The sequence below is a fragment of the Cherax quadricarinatus genome, chromosome 70 (genome assembly GCF_038502225.1).
Source record: "Cherax quadricarinatus isolate ZL_2023a chromosome 70, ASM3850222v1, whole genome shotgun sequence".
Lineage (NCBI taxonomy): Eukaryota > Metazoa > Arthropoda > Malacostraca > Decapoda > Parastacidae > Cherax > Cherax quadricarinatus.
In genome coordinates, this window is record NC_091361.1 from 19,446,868 (window position 1) to 19,472,020 (window position 25,153).

Sequence of the window (25,153 nt, forward strand, 5' to 3'; positions counted from 1 at the left end):
ATAATACAACACACTGCTGGTAGTGTATAATACAACACATTGCTGGTAGTGTATAATACAACACACTGCTGGTAGTGTATAATACAACACACTGCTGGTAGTGTATAATACAACACATTGCTGGTAGTGCATAATACAACACACTGCTGATAGTGTATAATACAACACACTGCTGGTAGTGTATAATACAACACACTGCTGTTAGTGTATAATACAACACACTGCTGGTAGTGTATAATACAACACACTGCTGGTAGTGTATAATACAACACACTGCTGGTAGTGCATAATACAACACACTGCTGGTAGTGTATAATACAACACACTGCTTGTAGTGTATAATACAACACACTGCTGGTAGTGTATAATACAATACACTGCTGGTATTGTATAATACAACACACTGCTTGTAGTGTATAATACAACACACTGCTGGTAGTGTATAATACAACACACTGCTGGTAGTGTATAATACAACACACTGCTTGTAGTGTATAATACAACACACTGCTGGTAGTGTATAATACAACACACTGCTGGTAGTGTATAATACAACACACTGCTGGTATTGTATAATACAACACACTGCTGGTAGTGTATAATACAACACACTGCTGGTAGTGTATAATACAACACACTGCTGGTAGTGTATAATACAACACACTGCTGGTAGTGTATAATACAACACACTGCTGGTAGTGTATAATACAACACATTGCTGGTAGTGCATAATACAACACACTGCTGGTAGTGTATAATACAACACACTGCTGGTAGTGTATAATACAACACACTGCTGGTAGTGTATAATACAACACACTGCTGGTAGTGTATAATACAACACACTGCTGGTAGTGTATAATACAACACACTGCTGGTAGTGTATAATACAACACACTGCTGGTAGTGTATAATACAACACACTGCTGGTAGTGTATAATGCAACACACTTTTGGTAGCTACCACTACCATCTCTTATAACTACCCCTACCCGCCAATGCTTCCTCCACCACTACCACTAACACTACAACCACCACCACCAACAGCACCACCAACACCCACACACCACCATCACCACCACCACCAACACTGTCACCACCACCACCACTACCACCACCACCACCAACACCACCACCATCACCACCACCACCACTACAACCACTACCACCACCAGGTCAGTGCCCAGGGCCTGTCCATTATCAATGTGGTGGAGACAGGTCAGTGTCCAGAACCTGTCCATTATCAATGTGGTGGAGACAGGTCAGTGCCCAGGGCCTGTCCATTATCAATGTGGTGGAGACAGGTCAGTGTCCAGGACCTGTCCATTATCACTGTGGTGGAGACAGGTCAGTGTCCAGAACCTGTCCATTATCAATGTGGTGGAGACAGGTCAGTGTACAGGACCTGTCCATTATCACTGTGGTGGAGACAGGTCAGTGTCCAGGACCTGTCCATTATCACTGTCGTGGAGACAGGTCAGTGTCCAGGACCTGTCCATTATCACTTTGGTGGAGACAGGTCAGAGTCCAGAACCTGTCCATTATCACTTTGGTGGAGACAGGTCAGTGCCCAGGGCCTGTCCATTATCAATGTGGTGGAGACAGGTCAGTGTCCAGGACCTGTCCATTGTCACTGTGGTGGAGACAGGTCAGTGTCCAGGACCTGTCCATTATCACTGTGGTGGAGACAGGTCAGTGTCCAGGACCTGTCCATTATCACTTTGGTGGAGACAGGTCAGCGTCCAGAACCTGTCCATCATCACTGTGGTGGAGACAGGTCAGTGTCCAGGACCTGTCTATTATCACTGTGGTGGCAGAGACAGGTCAGTGTCCAGGACCTGTCTATTATCACTGTGGTGGCATAGACAGGTCACTGTCCAGGACATGTCTATTATCACTGTGGTGGTAGAGATAGGTCAGTGTCCAGGACCTGTCCATTATCACTGTGGTGGCAGAGACAGGTCAGTGTCCAGGATCTGTCTATTATCACTGTGGCGGCAGAGACAGGTCAGTGTCCAGGATCTGTCCATTATCACTGTGGTGGCAGAAACAGGTCAGTGTCCAGGACCTGTCCATTATCACTGTGGTGGCAGAGACAGGTCTGTGTCCAGGACCTGTCCATTATCACTGTGGTGGCAGAGACAGGTCAGTGTCCAGGACCTGTCCATTATCACTGTGGTGGCAGAGACAGGTCAGTGTCCAGGACCTGTCCACTATCCCTGTGGTGGCAGAGACAGGTCAGTGTCCATGACCTGTCCATTATCATGGTGGTGGCAGAGACAAGTCAGTGTCCAGGATCTGTCCATTATCACTGTGCTGGTAGAGACAGGTCAGTGTCCAGGACCTGTCTATTATCACTGTGGTGGCAGAGACAGGTCTGTGTCCAGGATCTGTCCATTATCACTCTGATGGCAGAGACAGATCAGTGTCCAGGACCTGTCCATTATCATGGTGGTGGCAGAGACAAGTCAGTGTCCAGGACCTGTCCATTATCACTGTGGTGGTAGAGACAGGTCAGTGTCCAGGACCTGTCTATTATCACTGTGGTGGCAGAGACAGGTCTGTGTCCAGGATCTGTCCATTATCACTCTGATGGCAGAGACAGGTCAGTGTCCAGGACCTGTCCATTATCACTGTGGTGGCAGAGACAAGTCAGTGTCCAGTATCTGTCCATTATCACTGTGCTGGTAGAGACAGGTCAGTGTCCAGGACCTGTCTATTATCACTGTGGTGGCAGAGACAGGTCTGTGTCCAGGATCTGTCCATTATCACTCTGATGGCAGAGACAGGTCAGTGTCCAGGACCTGTCCATTATCACTGTGGTGGCAGAGACAGGTCAGTGTCCAGGACCTGTCCATTATAATGGTGGTGGCAGAGACAAGTCAGTGTCCAGGACCTGTCCATTATCACTGTGGTGGCAGAGACAGGTCAGTGTCCAGGACCTGTCCATTATAATGGTGGTGGTAGAGACAGGTCAGTGTCCAGAACCTGTCTATTATCACTGTGGTGGCAGAGACAGGTCAGTGTCCAGGACCTGTCCAGTATCACTGTGATGGTAGAGACAGGTCAATGTCCAGGACCTGACCATTATCACTGTGGTGTCAGAGATAGGTCAGTGTCCAGGACCTGTCCAGTATCACTGTGGTGGTAGAGATAGGTCAGTGTCCAGGACCTGTCTATTATCACTGTAGTGGCAGAGACAGGTCAGTGTCCAGGACCTGTCTATTATCGCTGTGGTGGCAGAGACAGGTCAGTGTCCAGGACCTGTCCAGTATCACTGTGATGGTAGAGACAGGTCAATGTCAAGGACCTGTCCATTATCACTGTGGTGTTAGAGACAGGTCAGTGTCCAAGACCTGTGCAGTATCACTGTGGTGGTAGAGACAGGTCAGTGTCCAGGACCTATCCAGTATCACTGTGGTGGTAGAGACAGGTCAATGTCCAGGACCTGTCTGTTATCACTGTGGTGGCAGAGACAGGTCAGTGTCCAGGACCTGTCCATTATCACTGTGGTGGTAGAGACAAGTCAGTGTCCAGGACCTGTCCATTATCACTCTGGTGGTAGAGACAGGTCAGTGTCCAGCACCTGTCCATTATCACTGTGGTGGTAGAGACAGGTCAGTGTCCAGGACCTGTCCATTATCACTGTGGTGGTATAGACAGGTCAGTGTCCAGTACCTGTCCATTATCACTGTGGTGGCAGAGACAAGTCAGTGTCCAGGACCTGTCCATTATCACTGTGGTGGTAGAGACAGTTCAGTGTCCAGGACCTGTCCATTATCACTGTGGTGGCAGAGACAGGTCAGTGTCCAGGACCTGTCCATTATCACTTTGGTGGTAGAGACAGGTCAGTGTCCAGGACGTGTCCATTATCACGCTGGTGGTAGAGACAGGTCAGTGTCCAGGACCTGTCCATTATCACTGTAGTGGTAGAGATAGGTCAGTGTCCAGGACCTGTCCATTATCACTGTGGTGGCAGAGACAGGTCAGTGTCCAGGACCTGTCCAATATCACTGTGGTGGTAGAGACAGGTCAGTGTCCAGGACCTGTCCATTATCACTGTGGTGGTAGAGACAGGTCAGTGTCCAGGACCTGTCCATTATCACTGTGGTGGTAGATACAGGTCAGTGTCCAGGACCTGTCCATTATCACTGTGGTGGTAAGAGACAGGTCAGTGTCCAGGACCTGTCCATTATCACTGTGGTGGTAGAGACAGGTCAGTGTCCAGGATCTGTCCATTATCACTGTGGTGGTAGAGACAGGTCAGTGTCCAGGACCTGTCCATTATCACTGTGGTGGTAGAGACAGGTCAGTGTCCATGACCTGTCCATTATCACTGTGGTGGCAGAGACAGGTCAGTGTCCATGACCTGTCCATTATCACTGTGGTGTCAGAGACAGGTCAGTGTCCAGGACCTGTCCATTATCACTGTGGTGTCAGAGACAGGTCAGTGTCCAGGACCTGTCCATGATCACTGTGGTGTCAGAGACAGGTCAGTGTCCAAGACGTGTCCATTATCACTGTGGTGTCAGAGACAGGTCAGTGTCCAGGACCTGTCCATTATCACTGTGGTGTCAGAGACAGGTCAGTGTCCAGGACCTGTCCATTATCACTGTGGTGTCAGAGACAGGTCAGTGTCCAGGACCTGTCCATTATCACTGTGGTGTCAGAGACAGGTCAGTGTCCAGGACCTGTCCATTATCACTGTGGTGGCAGAGACAGGTCAGTGTCCAGGATCTGTCCGTTATAACTCTGGTGGGAGAGACACGTCAGTGTCCAGGACCTGTCCGTTATCACTCTGGTGGCAGAGACACGTCAGTGTCCAGGACCTGTCCGTTATCACTCTGGTGGTAGAGACAGGTCAGTGTCCAGGACCTGTCCATTATCACTCTGGTGGCAGAGACACGTCAGTGTCCAGGACCTGTCCGTTATAACTCTGGTGGGAGAGACAGGTCAGTGTCCAGGACCTGTCCATTATCACTCTGGTGGCAGAGACACGTCAGTGTCCAGGACCTGTCCGTTATAACTCTGGTGGGAGAGACAGGTCAGTGTCCAGGACCTGTCCATTATCACTCTGGTGGCAGAGACACGTCAGTGTCCAGGACCTGTCCGTTATAACTCTGGTGGGAGAGACAGGTCAGTGTCCATGACCTGTCCATTATCATGGTGGTGGCAGAGACGACCTGTCCATTATCACTGTGGTGTCAGAGACAGGTCAGTGTCCAGGACCTGTCCATTATCACTGTGGTGGCAGAGATATGTCAGTGTCCAGGACCTGTTCATTATCACTCTGGTGGTAGAGACAGGTCAGTGTCCAGGACCTGTCCATTATCACTGTGGTGGCAGAGATATGTCAGTGTCCAGGACCTGTTCATTATCACTCTGGTGGTAGAGACAGGTCAGTGTCCAGGACCTGTCCATTATCACTGTGGTGGCAGAGATATGTCAGTGTCCAGGACCTGTTCATTATCACTCTGGTGGTAGAGACAGGTCAGTGTCCAGGACCTGTCCATTATCACTGTGGTGGTAGAAACAGGTCAAAATACACCTGCATAAGCTTTTTCTTCGTGTTTGCGGTCGTACCATCAATACAGCGGACTATGTCCACTGTACTGAACGTTTGTCCTGGTTCGGAAGTTGAATGATTAAGCTGAATACATCTACTTACAGTGTCTGTTATATTGTTATATGTCTGCTCAATTGGAAAGTTCACTATTACGGTATTTTCGGTAACTCAGACAGACCCTCTAAACCGCTCTATTAGTTTGTTTTATGTGATATACTTTTATTTTTGATTCTCTCTTATTTTGCTTCCAATATTTTCTCTTTGCTTCCAATACTATTTTTTTTCTTTACAAGAAATACTTTTTTCTTACAATACTGTTATTTCCCCTCTAATGTTTTTTTTCTAATCACATTATTTTTCCTTTCCAGTAATGTTTATTTTTTAATTCCAGTACTGTTCGTTTTATTTCAAAACTTGTTTTTTAATTCTGATATATTTGTTCTAGTGAAGAATGTAGAGAAAAGCTTGAGTGGTGTTGCACAGGTAGATTCAGTGAAGCAACTCAATTGATCGGAGTGCTTAATTCACTCGAACTGTACTCCTTGGAATGTAGGCGATAAAGATGCATCATAATTTACTCCTGAGAAATTCAGGAGGCATTGGTCCCAAGCCTGATCACCGAAATCCATCCCTATGGAAGTAACAAGCTTGGTGAACGAGGCAAAGACCCTACAGTGAGAAGTAACTGAATAAGTGTTAAGGAACCAAAACTCCTCAACGCCCTTCCTGCATAAGGGGAATTACGAACAGACACGTTTCTCTTCTCGAGAGAGAGATAGTGTTAGATTCCTTAAGTCAGTTGCTGATCAGCCGGGCTGTGGTGCATACGCTGGACTGCAAGCTGTTAACAGTAACAATCTGGTTGATCAGGCCAGGAACTGGGAGGCCTGGTCTAGGATCAGGCCGCCAGGGCAGTGACCTCCCAAAATCATCTTCTTGTAACCCTCAGGTATACTGTGTTTGCTACCAATACTGTATTTACTACCAATACTTTGCTTGTACCAATACTGTGTTTGCTACTGTTACAAAAATGCGATATCTAATAAGCTTAGAGATCTCCAGTGAATACTAGAAAGGACTGCCCTTCTAGCATCCAGCCTGTTACTGGGTTTTTGTAACAAGTAGTCAGTATCCTGGTCCAATTATCCATTAGAATTCAGTAAGATTCAATAGTGCTTCAGGATTGCAACTGGTAGACTACTAACTAAAGAAATTAAAATTTAATAAGTTTATTAATAAGAGTCAAGTTGTCTAGGTGTATATTATCAAAGTAAATTATAGTAATCAATTGAATATAATATAGGATACAAGTTGGTACACTTCTCTGGTGTACAGTTGTATTGTGCTGAAGGCACATATCACATCTTTATGGCTTTTAAGTACCGTCTGTTATATTGTTAGCATTTAATAACATAGTACATATATATATACAAGTAAGTTTGTATATATGTGTGTAAGTGCTCTAAGTAGTTCGCTGTCTCAAGACTCGACTAGATTTAACCAGTGACTGACTAAAAGTCCTCACATAAACTAACTTCTTTACCAACCTGGCAATCAGAACAGCTTGCTTGAACAATAAAATGACTGATAAGCAGAACAGCAATATAACAAGCAACAGCGACACAGAATCAGGATCAAGGAGATAATATAACGACACTAAGTAGGGACCATCAGCAGATCCTCCACAAAAGTCACAAAACTCCCATACTACTGAATCTAAGTTCAGCATTAGAAAATCCCCGACTGTGACAGTGCACAGATACCAGTACAAATTGGGTCAGAAGCTACAGCTCAAGACCCGAGTTTCTCAGAGTGTTTATGCAACACACAACCTCAGTACAACGTCGAAAATCACTAAGTCGAGTCTATGTTCTGTGAACAGAGTTCCACAGAACCAACAACATGAAAGTGACAGAGACGATCTTCCAACAAGGGCCAGCAATGTAGAGCTGGAGAGGCACATCTTGTTGGAAGCAACGTCAAACAGACAAGAGAACGAGCGCAGACCAGGCAGACTCTCCTCCAGATGAGGTGTGATCACCCCACCCTGATCACGTGACTCTCTGGACTGCTGCTGCCCAGCAGCTACAGAGAAGCCGGCAGGAAATCAAGCGGAGCGATAGTTAGACAATGCCGTCGGCTATTTAACACTCGAACTATGAGCACTGAATAATATATAAATGTTACATCCTACCTAATAATATAACTAAGTCAAATAATAATATAAAGCAACATATTTACGATTTAGCTAATATCGCAAATATAAGCAATATAAAATTATATGAACAGGTAATATACATTATATACATTGTGACCCATTAAGGGGTCGCAATAGCTACCAATATTGTGTTTACTACCAGTATATTGTGTTAACTGCCAATATTGTGTTTACTACTAATACTGTGTTTACTACTAATACTGTGTTTGCTACTAATACTGTGTTTACTAATACTGTGTTTACTACTAATACTGTGTTTACTAATACTGTTTACTACTAATACTGTGTTTACTAATACTGTGTTTACTACTAATACTGTGTTTACTACTAATACTGTGTTTACTACTAATACTGTGTTTACTAATACTGTTTGCTACTAATACTGTGTTTACTAATACTGTGTTTACTACTAATACTGTGTTTACTACTAATACTGTGTTTACTAATACTGTTTACTACTAATACTGTGTTTACTACTAATATTGTGTTTACTACTAATACTGTAAATAACAAAAAAGGCACAATACCGTGACTGGAACGATACACAAATAACCCGCACATAAAAGAGAGAAGCTTACGACGACGTTTCGGTCCGACTTGGACCATTGACAAAGTCACACTAACAGAGGTGGAGCAGGACGGCTATATATAGGCAGGAAGAGGTGGTAGTAGTAGTAGTAGTAGTAGTAGTAGTAGTAGTAGTAGTAGTAGTACTGTGTTTACTAATACTGTGTTTACTACTAATTCTGTGTTTACTACTAATACTGTGTTTACTACTAATACTGTGTTTACTAATACTGTGTTTACTACTAATACTGTGTTTACTAATACTGTTTACTACTTATACTGTGTTTACTACTAATACTGTGTTTACTACTAATACTGTGTTTACTAATACTGTTTACTACTAATACTGTGTTTACTACTAATACTGTTTACTACTAATACTGTGTTTACTAATACTGTTTACTACTAATACTGTGTTTACTACTAATACTGTGTTTACTACTAATACTGTGTTTACTAATACTGTTTACTACTAATACTGTGTTTACTACTAATACTGTGTTTACTAATACTGTGTTTACTACTAATACTGTGTTTACTAATACTGTTTACTACTTATACTGTGTTTACTACTAATACTGTGTTTACTAATACTGTTTACTACTAATACTGTGTTTACTACTAATACTGTGTTTACTACTAATACTGTGTTTACTAATACTGTTTACTACTAATACTGTGTTTACTACTAATACTGTGTTTACTACTAATACTGTGTTTACTAATACTGTTTACTACTAATACTGTGTTTACTACTAATGCTGTGTTTACTACTAATACTGTGTTTGCTACTAATACTGTGTTTGCTACTAATACTGTGTTTGCTACTAATACTGTGTTTACTACTAATACTGTGTTTGCTACTAATACTGTGTTTACTACTAATACTGTGTTTACTACTAATACTGTGTTTGCTACTAATACTGTGTTTACTACTAATACTGTGTTTACTACTAATACTGTGTTTACTACTAATACTGTGTTTGCTACTAATACTGTGTTTACTACTAATACTGTGTTTACTACTAATACTGTGTTTACTACTAATACTGTGTTTACTACTAATACTGTGTTTACTACTAATACTGTGTTTGCTACTAATACTGTGTTTACTACTAATACTGTGTTTACTACTAATACTGTGTTTACTACTAATACTGTGTTTACTACTAATACTGTGTTTACTACTAATACTGTGTTTACTACTAATACTGTGATTACTACTAATACTGTGTTTGCTACTAATACTGTGTTTACTACTAATACTGTGTTTACTACTAATACTGTGTTTACTACTAATACTGTGTTTACTACTAATACTGTGTTTACTACTAATACTGTGTTTACTACTAATACTGTGTTTACTACTAATACTGTGTTTACTACTAATACTGTGTTTGCTACTAATACTGTGTTTACTACTAATACTGTGTTTACTACTAATACTGTGTTTACTACTAATACTGTGTTTACTACTAATACTGTGTTTACTACTAATACTGTGTTTACTACTAATACTGTGTTTACTACTAATACTGTGTTTACTACTAATACTGTGTTTACTACTAATACTGTGTTTACTACTAATACTGTGTTTGCTACTAATACTGTGTTTACTACTAATACTGTGTTTACTACTAATACTGTGTTTACTACTAATACTGTGTTTACTACTAATACTGTGTTTACTACTAATACTGTGTTTGCTACTAATACTGTGTTTACTACTAATACTGTGTTTACTACTAATACTGTGTTTGTACCAATACTGTGTTTGCTCACAATATTGTTATCGCTGCGTGAACAGTTTTTCTCAATGAACTTAATAACGTAGACAGTAAATTTAAGAGCCTGATAAAAAAAAAATACTAAAAACAACAACAAATAAAATTGAAAAAAAAAGACATGTGAAAAACGTGTAAATTACTATGAACTGAATAACAAGTTATCATGGAGGAAAATTTTCGCAAGCAAGTTTTTTTTTTTTTTTTTTTTTTTTTTTTGGCTGCTAGAAAATCACTGAAGCGTAAATCGAAGCGAACGACGAGATTGTAAAAAAAAAATGTAATAGTTTCTGTTATTTATGTGTTAAAGTGTTGTGAATTTTTCAATATGTCGGAAAACTGCTCAATCAGCTCTAAAACGAGGCAATTTGCATTAGAAAATAAGTTATCTCGTTGTTCTATAGAGGAAAGATATATTGCAGCATCTCAGCAAGCCTCGTTCTTGCCAGCCAAAACCAAGTTGGTTTAATTCATTTATTTGTTGATGAATTTGGGTTTTTATCTATATAGGTAACCTAGTAAGCTAACTTCAACTTAATAACGATTACGTTAAGTGAATATTAGAATGGTATAAAATACCGGGGGGTTGTTAGGTAAGACACATATGCAACAGTTAGGAAACTTTATTTCGAAACGTTTCGCCTACACAGTAGGCTTCTTCAGTCGAGTATAGAAAAGTTGATAATAGAAGAGACGTGAAGACGATGTAATCAGTCCATCACCCTTGAAGTTTTGAGGTGGTCAGTCCCTCAGTCTGGAGTAGAGTATTGTTCCAGGCTATTGTTTCAAACTATGGAACGATACTCTTCTCCAGACCGAGGGACTGACCACCTCAAAACTTCAAGGGTGATGGACTGATTACATCGTCTTTACGTCTCTTCTATCAACTTTTCTGTACTCGACTGAAGAAGCCTACTGTGTAGGCGAAACGTTTCGAAATAAAGATTCCTAACTGTTGCATATGTGTCTTACCTAACATTACGTAAAGTAATTAAAACGGGATTTCAGAAACTTAAGTGGTATTGGATAGGTTGCAAATGTGGAGTGTATATTTAGGTAGTTCGTGATAGTGAATTTGATGTAGGTGTGGATCAGATATTCACCCGTGGATCACTGGATCACTGGATCCACAAACGGGTTAAAATATCTGCTGTGTCAGGACTGGGTATCATTAACACACATCTAGTTTTCCTTAAAAAGTTAGGGAGGTAATAAACAAGACAGGAAACGACTCGTTCTGAGTTGCAGACTCGGTCATATATAAATCCAGAAAGTAATTGTGACTAGTCTGCCAGCTAGTATAGTGGTGACTAGTCCACAGCTGCTGCAGTAGTGATGAGTGCACTACTACTACAGTAGTGACCAGTTCACAGCTGCTACAGTAGCGAACAGTCCACAGCTGCTATAGTAGCGACCAGTCCACAGCTGCTATAGTAGCGACCAGTCCACAGCTGCTGCAGTAGTGATCAGTCTACAGCTGCTATAACGGTGACTAGTCCACAGCTGATACAGTAGCGACCATTCCACAACTGCTATAGTTGCGACCAGGCCACAGCTGTTATAGTGGTGACTAGTCTACAGGTGCAGTAGTAATCGGTCCACAGCTGCTGCAGTAGCAACTAGTCCGCAGCTGCTATAGTGATAACCAGTCCACACTGTGCCCTCCCTCCACAGAGACCCCTACATCTTCACGCTCTCACACGCCTCCACAGAGACCCCTTACATCTTCACGCTCTCACACTATTCTCTTGCCTCCACAGAGACCCCTTACATCTTCACGCTCTCACACTATTCTCTTGCCTCCACAGAGGCCCCTTACATCTTCACGCTCTCACACTATTCTCTTGCCTCCACAGAGACCCCTACATCTTCACACTCTCACACGCCTCCACAGAGACCCCTTACATCTTCACGCTCTCACACTATTCTCTTGCCTCCACAGAGACCCCTTACATCTTCACGCTCTCACACTATTCTCTTGCCTCCACAGAGACCCCTTACATCTTCACGCTCTCACACTATTCTCTTGCCTCCACAGAGACCCCTTACATCTTCACGCTCTCACACTATTCTCTTGCCTCCACAGAGACCCCTACATCTTCAACCTGTTCGAGGTGCTACTGACTACGCTGGAGACGAAGCTTCGCCGGGTGGAAAACATGGATCGTGCGCTGGAGCGACTGGTGCGTCGTCTGGACACCGTGGAGACACGCCTAGCGATCAACCTCAACACCACCACGCAGGTCAGTGATGCAGTCATGATCATGGAAGGAATGGGAGTTGTTCATGGGAGCCCTCAGCTACAGGCATGGGGTGGCAAGTCCATGGATATACCTTACCATAGTGTTAATTGCATATTATTCACTATTATTTGCTTTAATATGTGGTATGAATAAAAACAAAACAATTAATAATAACTAACGAAGTCACAGTATGTTTCAATTAAAATTTAATAATTAAGACTTTTGAAGTATCATGAAAGTTAAATGGTACAAATTAATGATGTTTAACTAACTAGTTTAATTTAAAAGTGCAGTGGAAACTTATTTGGCAAACTGTACAGTTTACCGAAGTATAAACTCACAAATATGCGCTTTAATGCTGTAGGTTGGAACCTGTGAACTGTAACAAGATGTGAGTGTACACACCCAGCTGTAGTGCTGGGCACTAATATCATATATATTAAGGAAATGCTGCAAGTTATGCAGTGCAACATGTATGACTTTGTTTAATTTAAAAGTAATTGAAAGAAAAACAGGTCATTTTAACAGATTTTAAATAATTAAATTCTTATTGAGACGCCAAGTTACACGTTGGCATTGTTGACAAGTGTTATGACCAAGGTCATAATGAGATTAATTTATATATGTATTATCCACTTAATATTATATTTGGGGTTTCTTTAATATTAGCTAAATTAAAGATTTCACTAGTTTATAATATCTGATTTAGGAATATACCCGGGTATAGTGTGTATATATATATTTATGTATTTTGAGTATTGTGTTGGTAGGTAGGTAACAGCTGGCTAAGAGTTGGAACAAGGTATGTCCTTAGAGGGTAGTAAATTTAGCCTACTATTCCCTCTCCCCTTTGGCGAGTTGATGTCATGTAGGGATTAACTGTGTTAATTCAGTTCGCTCTGTCTGCCGACTCAGTGTGCATTGACTGAGCTACCCCTCCAGTACTCCACCTTATTCTCACTTGGATAGAGAATTGTGTTGTAGAAACTCCCGAACCAGCTTGAGGTTTATTCTGAAGTGAAGTCTGCGGACAGTTATATACTGTTACCCTCAGTTTACGATGTGACGACCAGTGTCAAGTTTAGAACTTTAAGTGATATATTCCTTATGCCAGGGAGTTACTCAGTGAAGGTGTTCCTTCTCAATGTATGTACTCGCATACAAGTAATGCCATTATTGAGGAAGCAGTTATATTCCTCTGATCATTAACCAGTGTAGTGATGTACATTCTATTTAAGTGTTTTCTTATGTGAATGAGTTTCTGACGAAGTGACATTTAATAGATATTTATGAATATCTAAGAAGTATTTAAGCTAAAAAATAAAAAGAAACTAGAAAAGACTGAGTAACTATTATTTGTGCCTTACATTTCTAAGTTTGGAAGTATCTTCTCATTCTATGAAGTGCATTGTTACGGAGTGCACTAACCTGGCTAAAGATTAAGATTCAAACCATAACAACAAGATGCAATACAAAAACAATATTTGCAATAAAAGGGTATATGCAGGTGGTTGTGCTACCTGGGAAAGGTTACTGGCATATATCTCACGCTCCTGTAGGCAGTGGTAGGTGATTCTATAGGAAGACTTTCACAGTAACAACCAAAAGTGGTGGATTCCAGTAGTAACTTGTACCCGTAACAGGAGCAGGCAGGGATGGGATCTTCGTAGGAAGCCTTCCTGTTCCAGAGGTAGATGTGGGAATGTGTGAGTGTGAGCTGAACCTACCTAGAATGAGCCAATAGGCCTATTGCAGGGATTCTGTTTTGTATGTTCGTATGTTCTGATTGTACAGATGAGCAGCTGCTGCTGCAGCAGCAGCTGCAGACATGGGTGAGGGAGGTGCTACTGAAGGTTTCTTAGTTGACTCGTCTTGATGACGGGTTGGTCTTGATGACGGGTTGGTCTTGATGACAGGTTGGTCTTGATGACGGGTTGGTCTTGATGACGGGTTGGTCTTGATAAGAGGTTGGTCTTTGATGAGTGAATAGCCTTGGATGAGTGAATAGTCGTGGATGGTCTTCGATGAGTAGCTTGTCTTGGATGAGTGGATGGTCTTGGATGAATGACTAGTTTTGAATGAAATGTATGGTCGTGGTTGAGTGGATGATCTTAGATGAATGAAATGTTATGGAAAATCACGAATAAGTGGCTGGTCTTGGATGAGTGGCTGGTCTTGGATGAGTGGCTGGTCTTGGATGAGTGGCTGGTCTTGGATGAGTGGCTGGTCTTGGATGAGTGGCTGGTCTTGGATGAGTGGCCGGTCTTGGTTGAGTGGTTGGCCTTGAATGAGTGGTTGGCCTTGGATGAGTGGTTGGCCTTGGATGAGTGGCTGGCCTTGGATGGGTGGTTGGTCTTGGATGGATAGTTGGTCTTGGATGAGTGGCCGGTCTTGGTTGAGTGGTTGGTCTTGGATGAGTGGCTGGCCTTGGATGAGTGGCTGGCCTTGCATGGGTGGTTGGTCTTGGATGAGTGGCTGGTCTTGGATGAGTGGCTGGTCTTGGATGGGTGGTTGGTCTTGGATGAGTGGCTGGTCTTGGATGAGTGGCTGGTCTTGGATGGGTGGTTGGTCTTGGATGAGTGGTTGGTCTTGGCTGGATGGTTGGTCTTGGCTGGATGGTTGGTCTTGGATGGATGGTTGGTCTTGGATGAGTGGTTGGTCTTGGATGAGTGGTTGGTCTTGGATGAGTGGTTGGTCTTGGATGAGTGGCTGGTCTTGGATGAGTGGCTGGTCTTGGATGGGTGGTTGGTCTTGGATGAGTGGCTGGTCTTGGATGGGTGGTTGGTCTTGGATGAGTGGCTGGTCTTGGATGGGTGCTTGGTCTTGGATGGGTGGTTGGTCTTGGATTAGTGGTTAGTCTTGGATGGATGGGTGGTTGGTCTTGGATGAGTGGCTGGTCTTGGATGGATGGGTGGTTGGTCTTGGATGAGTGGCTGGTCTTGGATGGATGGGTGGTTGGTCTTGGTTGAGTGACTGGTCTTGGAGCGGATGATCTTGGCTAATTTGATATCCATGTAGACACAAATAAGAACATAAGAACATAAGAACGAAGGAACACTGCAGAAGGCCTACTGGCCCATGCGAGGCAGCTCCAAGTCTCCTACCGGCTTAAGCCAATGCACCCAACCTAGTCAGGTCAGGTCACATTGACTTAAGGGAGGAACACGGCAACCGACCTGGTAGCACAAGCTATCAGGTCTAACTCACACCCACCCACATCCACTCATGTATTTATCCAACCTATTTTTAAAGCTACACAACGTTCTGACCTCTATAACGGTACTTGGGAGTTTGTTCCACTCATCCACAACTCTATTACCAAACCAGTACTTTCCTATATCCTTCCTGAATCTGAATTTTTCTAACTTAAAACCATTGCTGCGAGTCCTGTCTAGGCTAGATATTTTCAGCACACTATTTACATCCCCTTTATTTATTCCTGTCTTCCATTTATACACCTCAATCATATCCCCCCTAATTCTACGTCTTTCTAGATAGTACAGTTTCAGGGCCCTTAGTCTATCCTCATAGGGAAGGTTTCTGATATATGGGATCAACTTTGTCATCCTCCTTTGTACATTTTCCAGAGAATTTATATCCATTCTGTAATACGGTGACCAAAACTGTGCAGCATAATCTAAATGAGGCCTAACCAAGGATGTATAGAGTTGAAGAACAACCTGAGGACTCCTATTATTTATGCTTCTTGATATGAAGCCAAGGATTCTATTAGCTTTATTGCGAACACTTATGCACTGTTGTCTTGGTTTCAGATTACTGCTAACCAGAACTCCTAAATCTTTTTCGCAATCCGTAATATTAAGATCTACATTATTTAGTTTATATGTGGCATGGTTATTGTCCTGTCCAACATTTAGAACTTTGCATTTGTCTATATTAAACTGCATCTGCCACTTCTCCGACCACTGCATCAGTCTATTCAAATCTTCCTGGAGTGCTCGAATGTCCTCGTCAGAATGAATTCGACGGCCTATTTTGGTGTCATCGGCAAACTTGCCGATGTCGCTCTTTATGCCCTCATCTATGTCGTTTATGTAGATTGTGAACAGCAGGGGGCCCAACACTGACCCCTGTGGAACACCGCTCGTGACGCTTCCCCACTCTGATTTCTCCCCATTTATGCAGACTCTCTGCTGCCTATTTGTCAACCATGCCTCTATCCAGGAAAAAATTTCTCCTCCTATTCCATGTGCTTTAATTTTCCTCAATAGTCTCTGATGTGGGACCCTGTCAAAAGCCTTACTGAAGTGAACTTGGATATTCTTGTAGGAGTAGATGACCATGGGATATAAATTCAATATTTCAATAAACTTGGTTGGCACATCAAGACTGTCAGAATAACTCCCCTTTGAAACAGTCTGTGTGTTTCTCTGACAACATCTGGCAAGGTCTGGCTAGGTAGTGCGAGCATTGTGCTAGCAGAGCTAGGTTGTGTGAGCATCCCATGTTAACATAGTTTGTGTGAGCATCCCATGTTAACATAGGTTGTGTGAGCATCCCGTGTTAACATAGGTTGTGTGAACATCCCGTGTTAACATAGGTTGTGTGAGCATCCCGTGTTAACATAGGTTGTGTGAGAATCCCGTGTTAACATAGGTTGTGTGAGCATCCCGTGTTAACATAGGTTGTGTGAGAATCCCGAGTTAACATAGGTTGTGTGAGAATCCCGTGTTAACATAGGTTGTGTGAGAATCCCGTGTTAACATAGGTTGTGTGAGCATCCCGTGTTAACATAGGTTGTGTGAGCATCCCGTGTTAACATAGGTTGTGTGAGAATCCCGTGTTAACATAGGTTGTGTGAGCATCCCGTGTTAACATAGGTTGTGTGAGCATCCCGTGTTAACATAGGTTGTGTGAGAATCCCGTGTTAACATAGGTTGTGTGAGCATCCCGTGTTAACATAGGTTGTGTGAGAATCCCGTGTTAACATAGGTTGTGTGAGAATCCCGTGTTAACATAGGTTGTGTGAGAATCCCGAGTTAACATAGGTTGTGTGAGAATCCCGTGTTAACATAGGTTGTGTGAGAATCCCGTGTTAACATAGGTTGTGTGAGCATCCCGTGTTAACATGGGTTGTGTGAGCATCCCGTGTTAACATAGGCTGTGTGAGAATCCCGTGTTAACATAGGTTGTGTGAGCATCCCGTGTTAACATAGGTTGTGTGAGCATCCCGTGTTAACATAGGTTGTGTGAGCATCCCGTGTTAACATAGGTTGTGTGAGAATCCCGTGTTAACATAGGTTGTGTGAGCATCCCGTGTTAACATAGGTTGTGTGAGAATCCCGTGTTAACATAGGTTGTGTGAGAATCCCGTGTTAACATAGGTTGTGTGAGAATCCCGTGTTAATATAGGTTGTGTGAGCATCCCGTGTTAACATAGGTTGTGTGAGCATCCCGTGTTAACATAGGTTGTGTGAGAATCCCGTGTTAACATAGGTTGTGTGAGCATCCCGTGTTAACATAGGTTATGTGAGCATCCCGTGTTAACATAGGTTGTGTGAGCATCCCGTGTTAGCAGAGGTTGTGCGAGCATCCCGTGTTAGCAGAGGTTGTGCGAGCATCCCGTGTTAGCAGAGGTTGTGCGAACATCCCGTGTTAGCAGAGGTTGTGCGAGCATCCCGTGTTAGCAGAGGTTGTGCGAGCATCCCGTGTTAGCAGAGGTTGTGCGAGCATCCCGTGTTAGCAGAGGTTGTGCGAGCATCCCGTGTTAGCAGAGGTTGTGCGAGCATCCCGTGTTAGCAGAGGTTGTGCGAGCATCCCGTGTTAGCAGAGGTTATGCGAGCATCCCGTGTTAGCAGAGGTTTTGGGCGCATCCCGTGTTAGCAGAGGTTGTGCGAGCATCCCGTGTTAGCAGAGGTTGTGCGAGCATCCCGTGTTAGCAGAGGTTGTGTGAGCATCCCGTGTTAGCTAGGTTGTGTGAGCATCCCGTGTTAGCTAGGTTGTGTGAGCATCCCGTGTTAGCATAGCTAGGTTGTGTGAGCATCCCGTGTTAGCATAGCTAGGTTGTGTGAGCATCCCGTGTTAGCATAGCTAGGATGTGTGAGAATCCCGTGTTAGCATAGCTAGGTTGTGTGAGCATCCCGTGTTAGCATAGCTAGGTTGTGTGAGCATCCCTTGTTAGCATAGCTAGGATGTGTGAGCATCCCGTGTTAGCATAGCTAGGTTGTGTGAGCATTCCGTGTTAGCATAGCTAGGTTGTGTGAGCATCCCGTGTTAGCATAGCTAGGTTGTGTGAGCATCCCGTGTTAGCATAGCTAGGTTGTGTGAGCATCCCGTGTTAGCATAGCTAGGTTGTGTGAGCATCCCGTGTTAGCATAGCTAGGTTGTGTGAGCATCCCGTGTTAGCATAGCTAGGTTGTGTGAGCATTCCGTGTTAGCATAGCTAGGTTGTGTGAGCATCCCGTGTTAGCATAGCTAGGTTGTGTGAGCATCCCGTGTTAGCATAGCTAGGTTGTGTGAGCATCCCGTGTTAGCATAGCTAGGTTGTGTGAGCATCCCGTGTTAGCATAGCTAGGTTGTGTGAGCATTCCGTGTTAGCATAGCTAGGTTGTGTGAGCATCCCGTGTTAGCATAGCTAGGTTGTGTGAGCATCCCGTGTTAGCATAGCTAGGTTGTGTGAGCATCCCGTGTTAGCATAGCTAGGTTGTGTGAGCATCCCGTGTTAGCATAGCTAGGTTGTGTGAGCATTCCGTGTTAGCATAGCTAGGTTGTGTGAGCATCCCGTGTTAGCATAGCTAGGTTGTGTGAGCATCCCGTGTTAGCATAGCTAGGTTGTGTGAGCATCCCGTGTTAGCATAGCTAGGTTGTGTGAGCATCCCGTGTTAGCATAGCTAGGTTGTGTGAGCATCCCGTGTTAGCATAGCTAGGTTGTGTGAGCATCCAGTGTTAGCATAGCTAGGTTGTGTGAGCATCCCGTGTTAGCATAGCTAGGTTGTGTGAGCATCCCGTGTTAGCATAGCTAGGTTGTGTGAGCATTCCGTGTTAGCATAGCTAGGTTGTGTGAGCATCCCGTGTTAGCATAGCTAGGTTGTGTGAGCATCCCGTGTTAGCATAGCTAGGTTGTGTGAGCATCCCGTGTTAGCATAGCTAGGTTGTGTGAGCATCCCGTGTTAGCATAGCTAGGTTGTGTGAGCATCCCGTGTTAGCATAGCTAGGTTGTGTGAGCATCCCGTGTTAGCATAGCTAGGATGTGTGAGCATCCCGTGTTAGCATAGCTAGGTTGTGTGAGCATCCCGTGTTAGCATAGCTAGGTTGTGTGAGCATCCCGTGTTAGCATAGCTAGGATGTGTGAGCATCCCGTGTTAGCATAGCTAGGTTGTGTGAGCATCCCGTGTTAACATAGCTAGGTTGTGTGAGCATCCCGTGTTAGCATAGCTAGGATGTGTGAGCATCCCGTGTTAGCATAGCTAGGATGTGTGAGCATCCCGTGTTAGCATAGCTAGGTTGTGTGAGCATCCCGTGTTAGCATAGCTAGGTTGTGTGAGCATCCCGTGTTAGCATAGCTAGGTTGTGTGAGCATCCCGTGTTAGCATAGCTAGATTGTGTGAGCATCCCGTGTTAGCATAGCTAGGTTGTGTGAGCATCCCGTGTTAGCATAGCTAGGTTGTGTGAGCATCCCGTGTTAGCATAGCTAGGTTGTGTGAGCATCCCGTGTTAGCTAGGTTGTGTGAGCATCCCGTGTTAGCTAGGTTGTGTGAGCATCCCGTGTTAGCTAGGTTGTGTGAGCATCCCGTGTTAGCTAGGTTGTGTGAGCATCCCGTGTTAGCTAGCTTGTGTGAGCATCCCGTGTTAGCTAGGTTGTGTGAGCATCCCGTGTTAGCTAGGTTGTGTGAGCATCCCGTGTTAGCTAGGTTGTGTGAGCATCCCGTGTTAGCTAGGTTGTGTGAGCATCCCGTGTTAGCTAGGTTGTGTGAGCATCCCGTGTTAGCTAGGTTGTGTGAGCATCCCGTGTTAGCTAGGTTGTGTGAGCATCCCGTGTTAGCTAGGTTGTGTGAGCATCCCGTGTTAGCTAGGTTGTGTGAGCATCCCGTGTTAGCTACGTTGTGTGAGCATCCCGTGTTAGCATAGCTAGATTGTGTGAACATCCCGTGTTAGCATAGCTAGGTTGTGTGAGCATCCCGTGTTAGCATAGCTAGGTTGTGTGAGCATCCCGTGTTAGCATAGCTAGGTTGTGTGAGCATCCCGTGTTAGCTAGGTTGTGTGAGCATCCCGTGTTAGCTAGGTTGTGTGAGCATCCCGTGTTAGCTAGGTTGTGTGAGCATCCCGTGTTAGCTAGGTTGTGTGAGCATCCCGTGTTAGCTAGGTTGTGTGAGCATCCCGTGTTAGCTAGGTTGTGTGAGCATCCCGTGTTAGCTACGTTGTGTGAGCATCCCGTGTTAGCTAGGTTGTGTGAGCATCCCGTGTTAGCTAGGTTGTGTGAGCATCCCGTGTTAGCTAGGTTGTGTGAGCATCCCGTGTTAGCTAGGTTGTGTGAGCATCCCGTGTTAGCTAGGTTGTGTGAGCATCCCGTGTTAGCTAGGTTGTGTGAGCATCCCGTGTTAGCTACGTTGTGTGAGCATCCCGTGTTAGCTAGGTTGTGTGAGCATCCCGTGTTAGCTAGGTTGTGTGAGCATCCCGTGTTAGCTAGGTTGTGTGAGCATCCCGTGTTAGCTAGGTTGTGTGAGCATCCCGTGTTAGCTAGGTTGTGTGAGCATCCCGTGTTAGCTACGTTGTGTGAGCATCCCGTGTTAGCTAGGTTGTGTGAGCATCCCGTGTTAGCTACGTTGTGTGAGCATCCCGTGTTAGCTAGGTTGTGTGAGCATCCCGTGTTAGCTAGGTTGTGTGAGCATCCCGTGTTAGCTAGGTTGTGTGAGCATCCCGTGTTAGCTAGGTTGTGTGAGCATCCCGTGTTAGCTACGTTGTGTGAGCATCCCGTGTTAGCTAGGTTGTGTGAGCATCCCGTGTTAGCTAGGTTGTGTGAGCATCCCGTGTTAGCTAGGTTGTGTGAGCATCCCGTGTTAGCTAGGTTGTGTGAGCATCCCGTGTTAGCTAGGTTGTGTGAGCATCCCGTGTTAGCTACGTTGTGTGAGCATCCCGTGTTAGCTAGGTTGTGTGAGCATCCCGTGTTAGCTACGTTGTGTGAGCATCCCGTGTTAGCTAGGTTGTGTGAGCATCCCGTGTTAGCTAGGTTGTGTGAGCATCCCGTGTTAGCTAGGTTGTGTGAGCATCCCGTGTTAGCTAGGTTGTGTGAGCATCCCGTGTTAGCTAGGTTGTGTGAGCATCCCGTGTTAGCTAGGTTGTGTGAGCATCCCGTGTTAGCTAGGTTGTGTGAGCATCCCGTGTTAGCTAGGTTGTGTGAGCATCCCGTGTTAGCTACGTTGTGTGAGCATCCCGTGTTAGCATAGCTAGATTGTGTGAGCATCCCGTGTTAGCATAGCTAGGTTGTGTGAGCATCCCGTGTTAGCATAGCTAGGTTGTGTGAGCATCCCGTGTTAGCATAGCTAGGTTGTGTGAGCATCCCGTGTTAGCTAGGTTGTGTGAGCATCCCGTGTTAGCTAGGTTGTGTGAGCATCCCGTGTTAGCTAGGTTGTGTGAGCATCCCGTGTTAGCTAGGTTGTGTGAGCATCCCGTGTTAGCTAGGTTGTGTGAGCATCCCGTGTTAGCTAGGTTGTGTGAGCATCCCGTGTTAGCTACGTTGTGTGAGCATCCCGTGTTAGCTAGGTTGTGTGAGCATCCCGTGTTAGCTACGTTGTGTGAGCATCCCGTGTTAGCTAGGTTGTGTGAGCATCCCGTGTTAGCTAGGTTGTGTGAGCATCCCGTGTTAGCTAGGTTGTGTGAGCATCCCGTGTTAGCTAGGTTGTGTGAGCATCCCGTGTTAGCTAGGTTGTGTGAGCATCCCGTGTTAGCTAGGTTGTGTGAGCATCCCGTGTTAGCTAGGTTGTGTGAGTATCCCGTGTTAGCTAGGTTGTGTGAGCATCCCACGTTAACATGGTTGTGTGAATATCCCGTACTGAAAAAGACAAATTAAATAATAAATATAATTCCTTGTGCGACTGATCTCATAATTAATCTCAAATTTGATCTGTTTGACATGACTGAGTTTCAGCTCTTTGGCTTCTTGGAGAATTTAAGTCTAAGCTTCAGGGCCCGGCATACTGACCTGAAACTTCAGCTCTTGGAGTGCTTTTGAGTTACAGTTCTTAGCCCTATTTTTAATGTTGTGGTATAACTAATGGTCCTCGTAAGTGTGTTTAAGTGCAGCTTCCAGGCCTCTTCAAGGTACTGATCTGTATGGAGTGCTGGAACCTCTTGAGGATAATAATACTTCAACTTGATATCCTACCGAGTTGCAGCCTCCTGTCTCCTCTTAGAATGCCTCTAAATCTCTTGCCGAGTTCTTCACATACTTCCTGGTCATTCCGTGTGAGCTCCTACCTGTTTTTTTTGTTCAGCTTGATTACCTGCTCCTGGACGGTTTTCTTCCTGATGTGCTGTATACCAACTTTGTGTCAGATTTGGCTTTTGATGCTGTGTTATTCTCATATTGCCGCTGGGCGTCTCTCCTTGTCCATATATATTCGTTTCTGGCTATTCAGCTTAACTCCTGGTTTCCTGAATACTTTTCCTTTATTACTTTTTCCATGCTCTAGCACACTTGGTTTTGGCCTCTCTACACCTGTTTCGCTCTCCACTGTTAACTCTACAAGGATCATGTGATCACTAGAGCCGAAGGGCCTTTCGCATGTAATATCCCCTATATTGGAACTGCTTAACGTGAATACGAGGTCCAGCCTCGCTGGTTCATCGTCTCCTCTCTTTATGGTTGTGTCCTTAACATGTTGGTACATGAAGTTTTCCAGTACCACTTCCAGTATTTTGGCCCTCCACGTTTCTGGTCCCCAGTGTGGCTCTTGGCTGTTCCAGTCATTCACCTTGTGATTAAAGTTCTCCATGACCAGCATACTCGCCCTGCCCATGTAAGCCCTTCTGGCCCCCTCAGCTAGTGTATCCACCATTGCTGTATTGCTCTCATCATATTCTTGTCTTGGTTTCTTGCTGTTCAGTAGCGGATTGTACATCAGTGCTATCGCCAGCTTGGGACTCCCAGTGTGAGGTGATCTTGCAATGTAGTTATCTGCTTCCCCCTCTGTTCATTCCTCCCATCTCAAAACTCCACTGGTTTCTGATGAGCAGTGCACTCGCCTATTTGTGGTTGCAGGAGTCGAGTCTTAGCTCCTGGCCCCGCCTCTTCACTGGTTGCTACTGGGTCCTCTCTCTCCCTGCTCCATGAGCTTTATCAAACCTCGTCTTAAAACTCTGTTCGGTTCCCGCCTCCGCTACATCCCTTTCTAGGCTATTCCACTGCCTGACTACTCTATGACTGAAGAAATACTTCCTAACATCCCTTTGACTCATCGGACTCTTCAACTTCCAATTGTGACCTCTTGTTTCTGTGTCCCCTCCCTGGAACATCCTGTCTTTGTCCACCTTGTCTATTCCACGCAGTATTTTGTATGTCGTTATCGTGTCTCCCCTGACCCTCCTGTCCTCTAGTGTCGTCAGGCCGATTTTCCTTAACCTTTCTTCGTAGGACATTACCCTTAGCTCTGGAACTAACCTTGTCGCAAACCTTTGCACTTTCTCTAATTTCTTGACGTGCTTGATCAAGTGCGGGTTCCAAACTGGTGCTGCATACTCCAGTATGGGCCTGACGTACACGGTGGTGTGTGTGTGTGTGTGTTACCTGGAGGTTACCTGGAGGTTATTCCGGGGATCAACGCCCCCGCGGCCCGGTCCATGACCAGGCCTCCCGAAGGATCAGGGCCTGATCAACTAGGCTGTTACTGCTGGCCGCACGCAGTCCAACGTACGAGCCACAGCCCGGCTGATCCGGCACTGACTTTAGGTATCTGTCCAGCTCTCTTGAAGGCAGCCAGGAGCTTATTGGTAATTCCCCTAATGCTTGATGGGAGGCTGTTGAACAGTCTTGGGCCCCAGACACTTATGGTGTTTTCCCTTAGTGTACCAATGGCGCCCCTACTTTTTATTGGGGGCATTTTGCATCGCCTGCCCAGTCTTTTACTTTCGTAGGGAGTGATTTCTGTGTGCAGATTTGGGACCATTCCTTCCAAGATTTTCCAAGTGTAGATTATGATATATCTCTCCCTCCTGCGTTCCAACGAGTACAAGTCAAGTGCTTCCAAGCGTTCCCAGTAGTTAAGGTGCTTGACAGAACTTATACGTGAAGTAAAGGATCTCTGTACACTCTCTAGATCTGCAATTTCACCAAATCACTCAATAACCAATCAGTCCTAACTCAGCTACGCCAAAAGCCTCAGCAAGGGATTAAATCAGCTGCGAGAGGAAATATACTATGACAGCAAAATTATCATATACAATTTATAGGCGAAGATAAGCGTCACTTTCTTAGTTTATTGATGAAGTAACCGAGAGTTTTCAATGTTGTTGGTTATTGTCACATACTGTCATGTGCAGAGAACTTTAGCCTGTTACTAAATTTTCGTGTCTGTGTTTGTGAAAAGATGAATCATACGAAGTTTAAAATTTATAAATTATTCTTTGTGTTGTTGGATACTTGATATTATTGTGTTTGAAGATGGTTGACGTTCCTGTGTTTTTATAATATATGTTTATTACTACAAGTACATGTACAAGGTATACAGTCCTAGTTGACATCAATGACATACTACTATATAGAAAGTCACTTGTTATGCTGACGGGGGAACATAGACAATCTGTGTGAGGAAACGCGCCTA

The 25,153-nt window shown here is 44.4% G+C and overlaps 1 protein-coding gene across 1 annotated transcript in view; it reads left to right on the forward strand.

Annotated features, from left to right (window-relative positions):
• Positions 1-2,953: 2,953 nt before the first annotated feature.
• LOC128699594 (angiopoietin-2) overlaps positions 2,954-25,153 on the forward strand; it is a 59,155-nt gene continuing 36,955 nt past the window's right edge. The window contains exons 1-2 of the mRNA XM_070099960.1: positions 2,954-2,972; positions 11,809-12,377. Coding sequence (XP_069956061.1) covers positions 2,954-2,972; positions 11,809-12,377 — 588 coding nt within the window. The remainder of the gene's footprint in view (positions 2,973-11,808; positions 12,378-25,153) is intronic.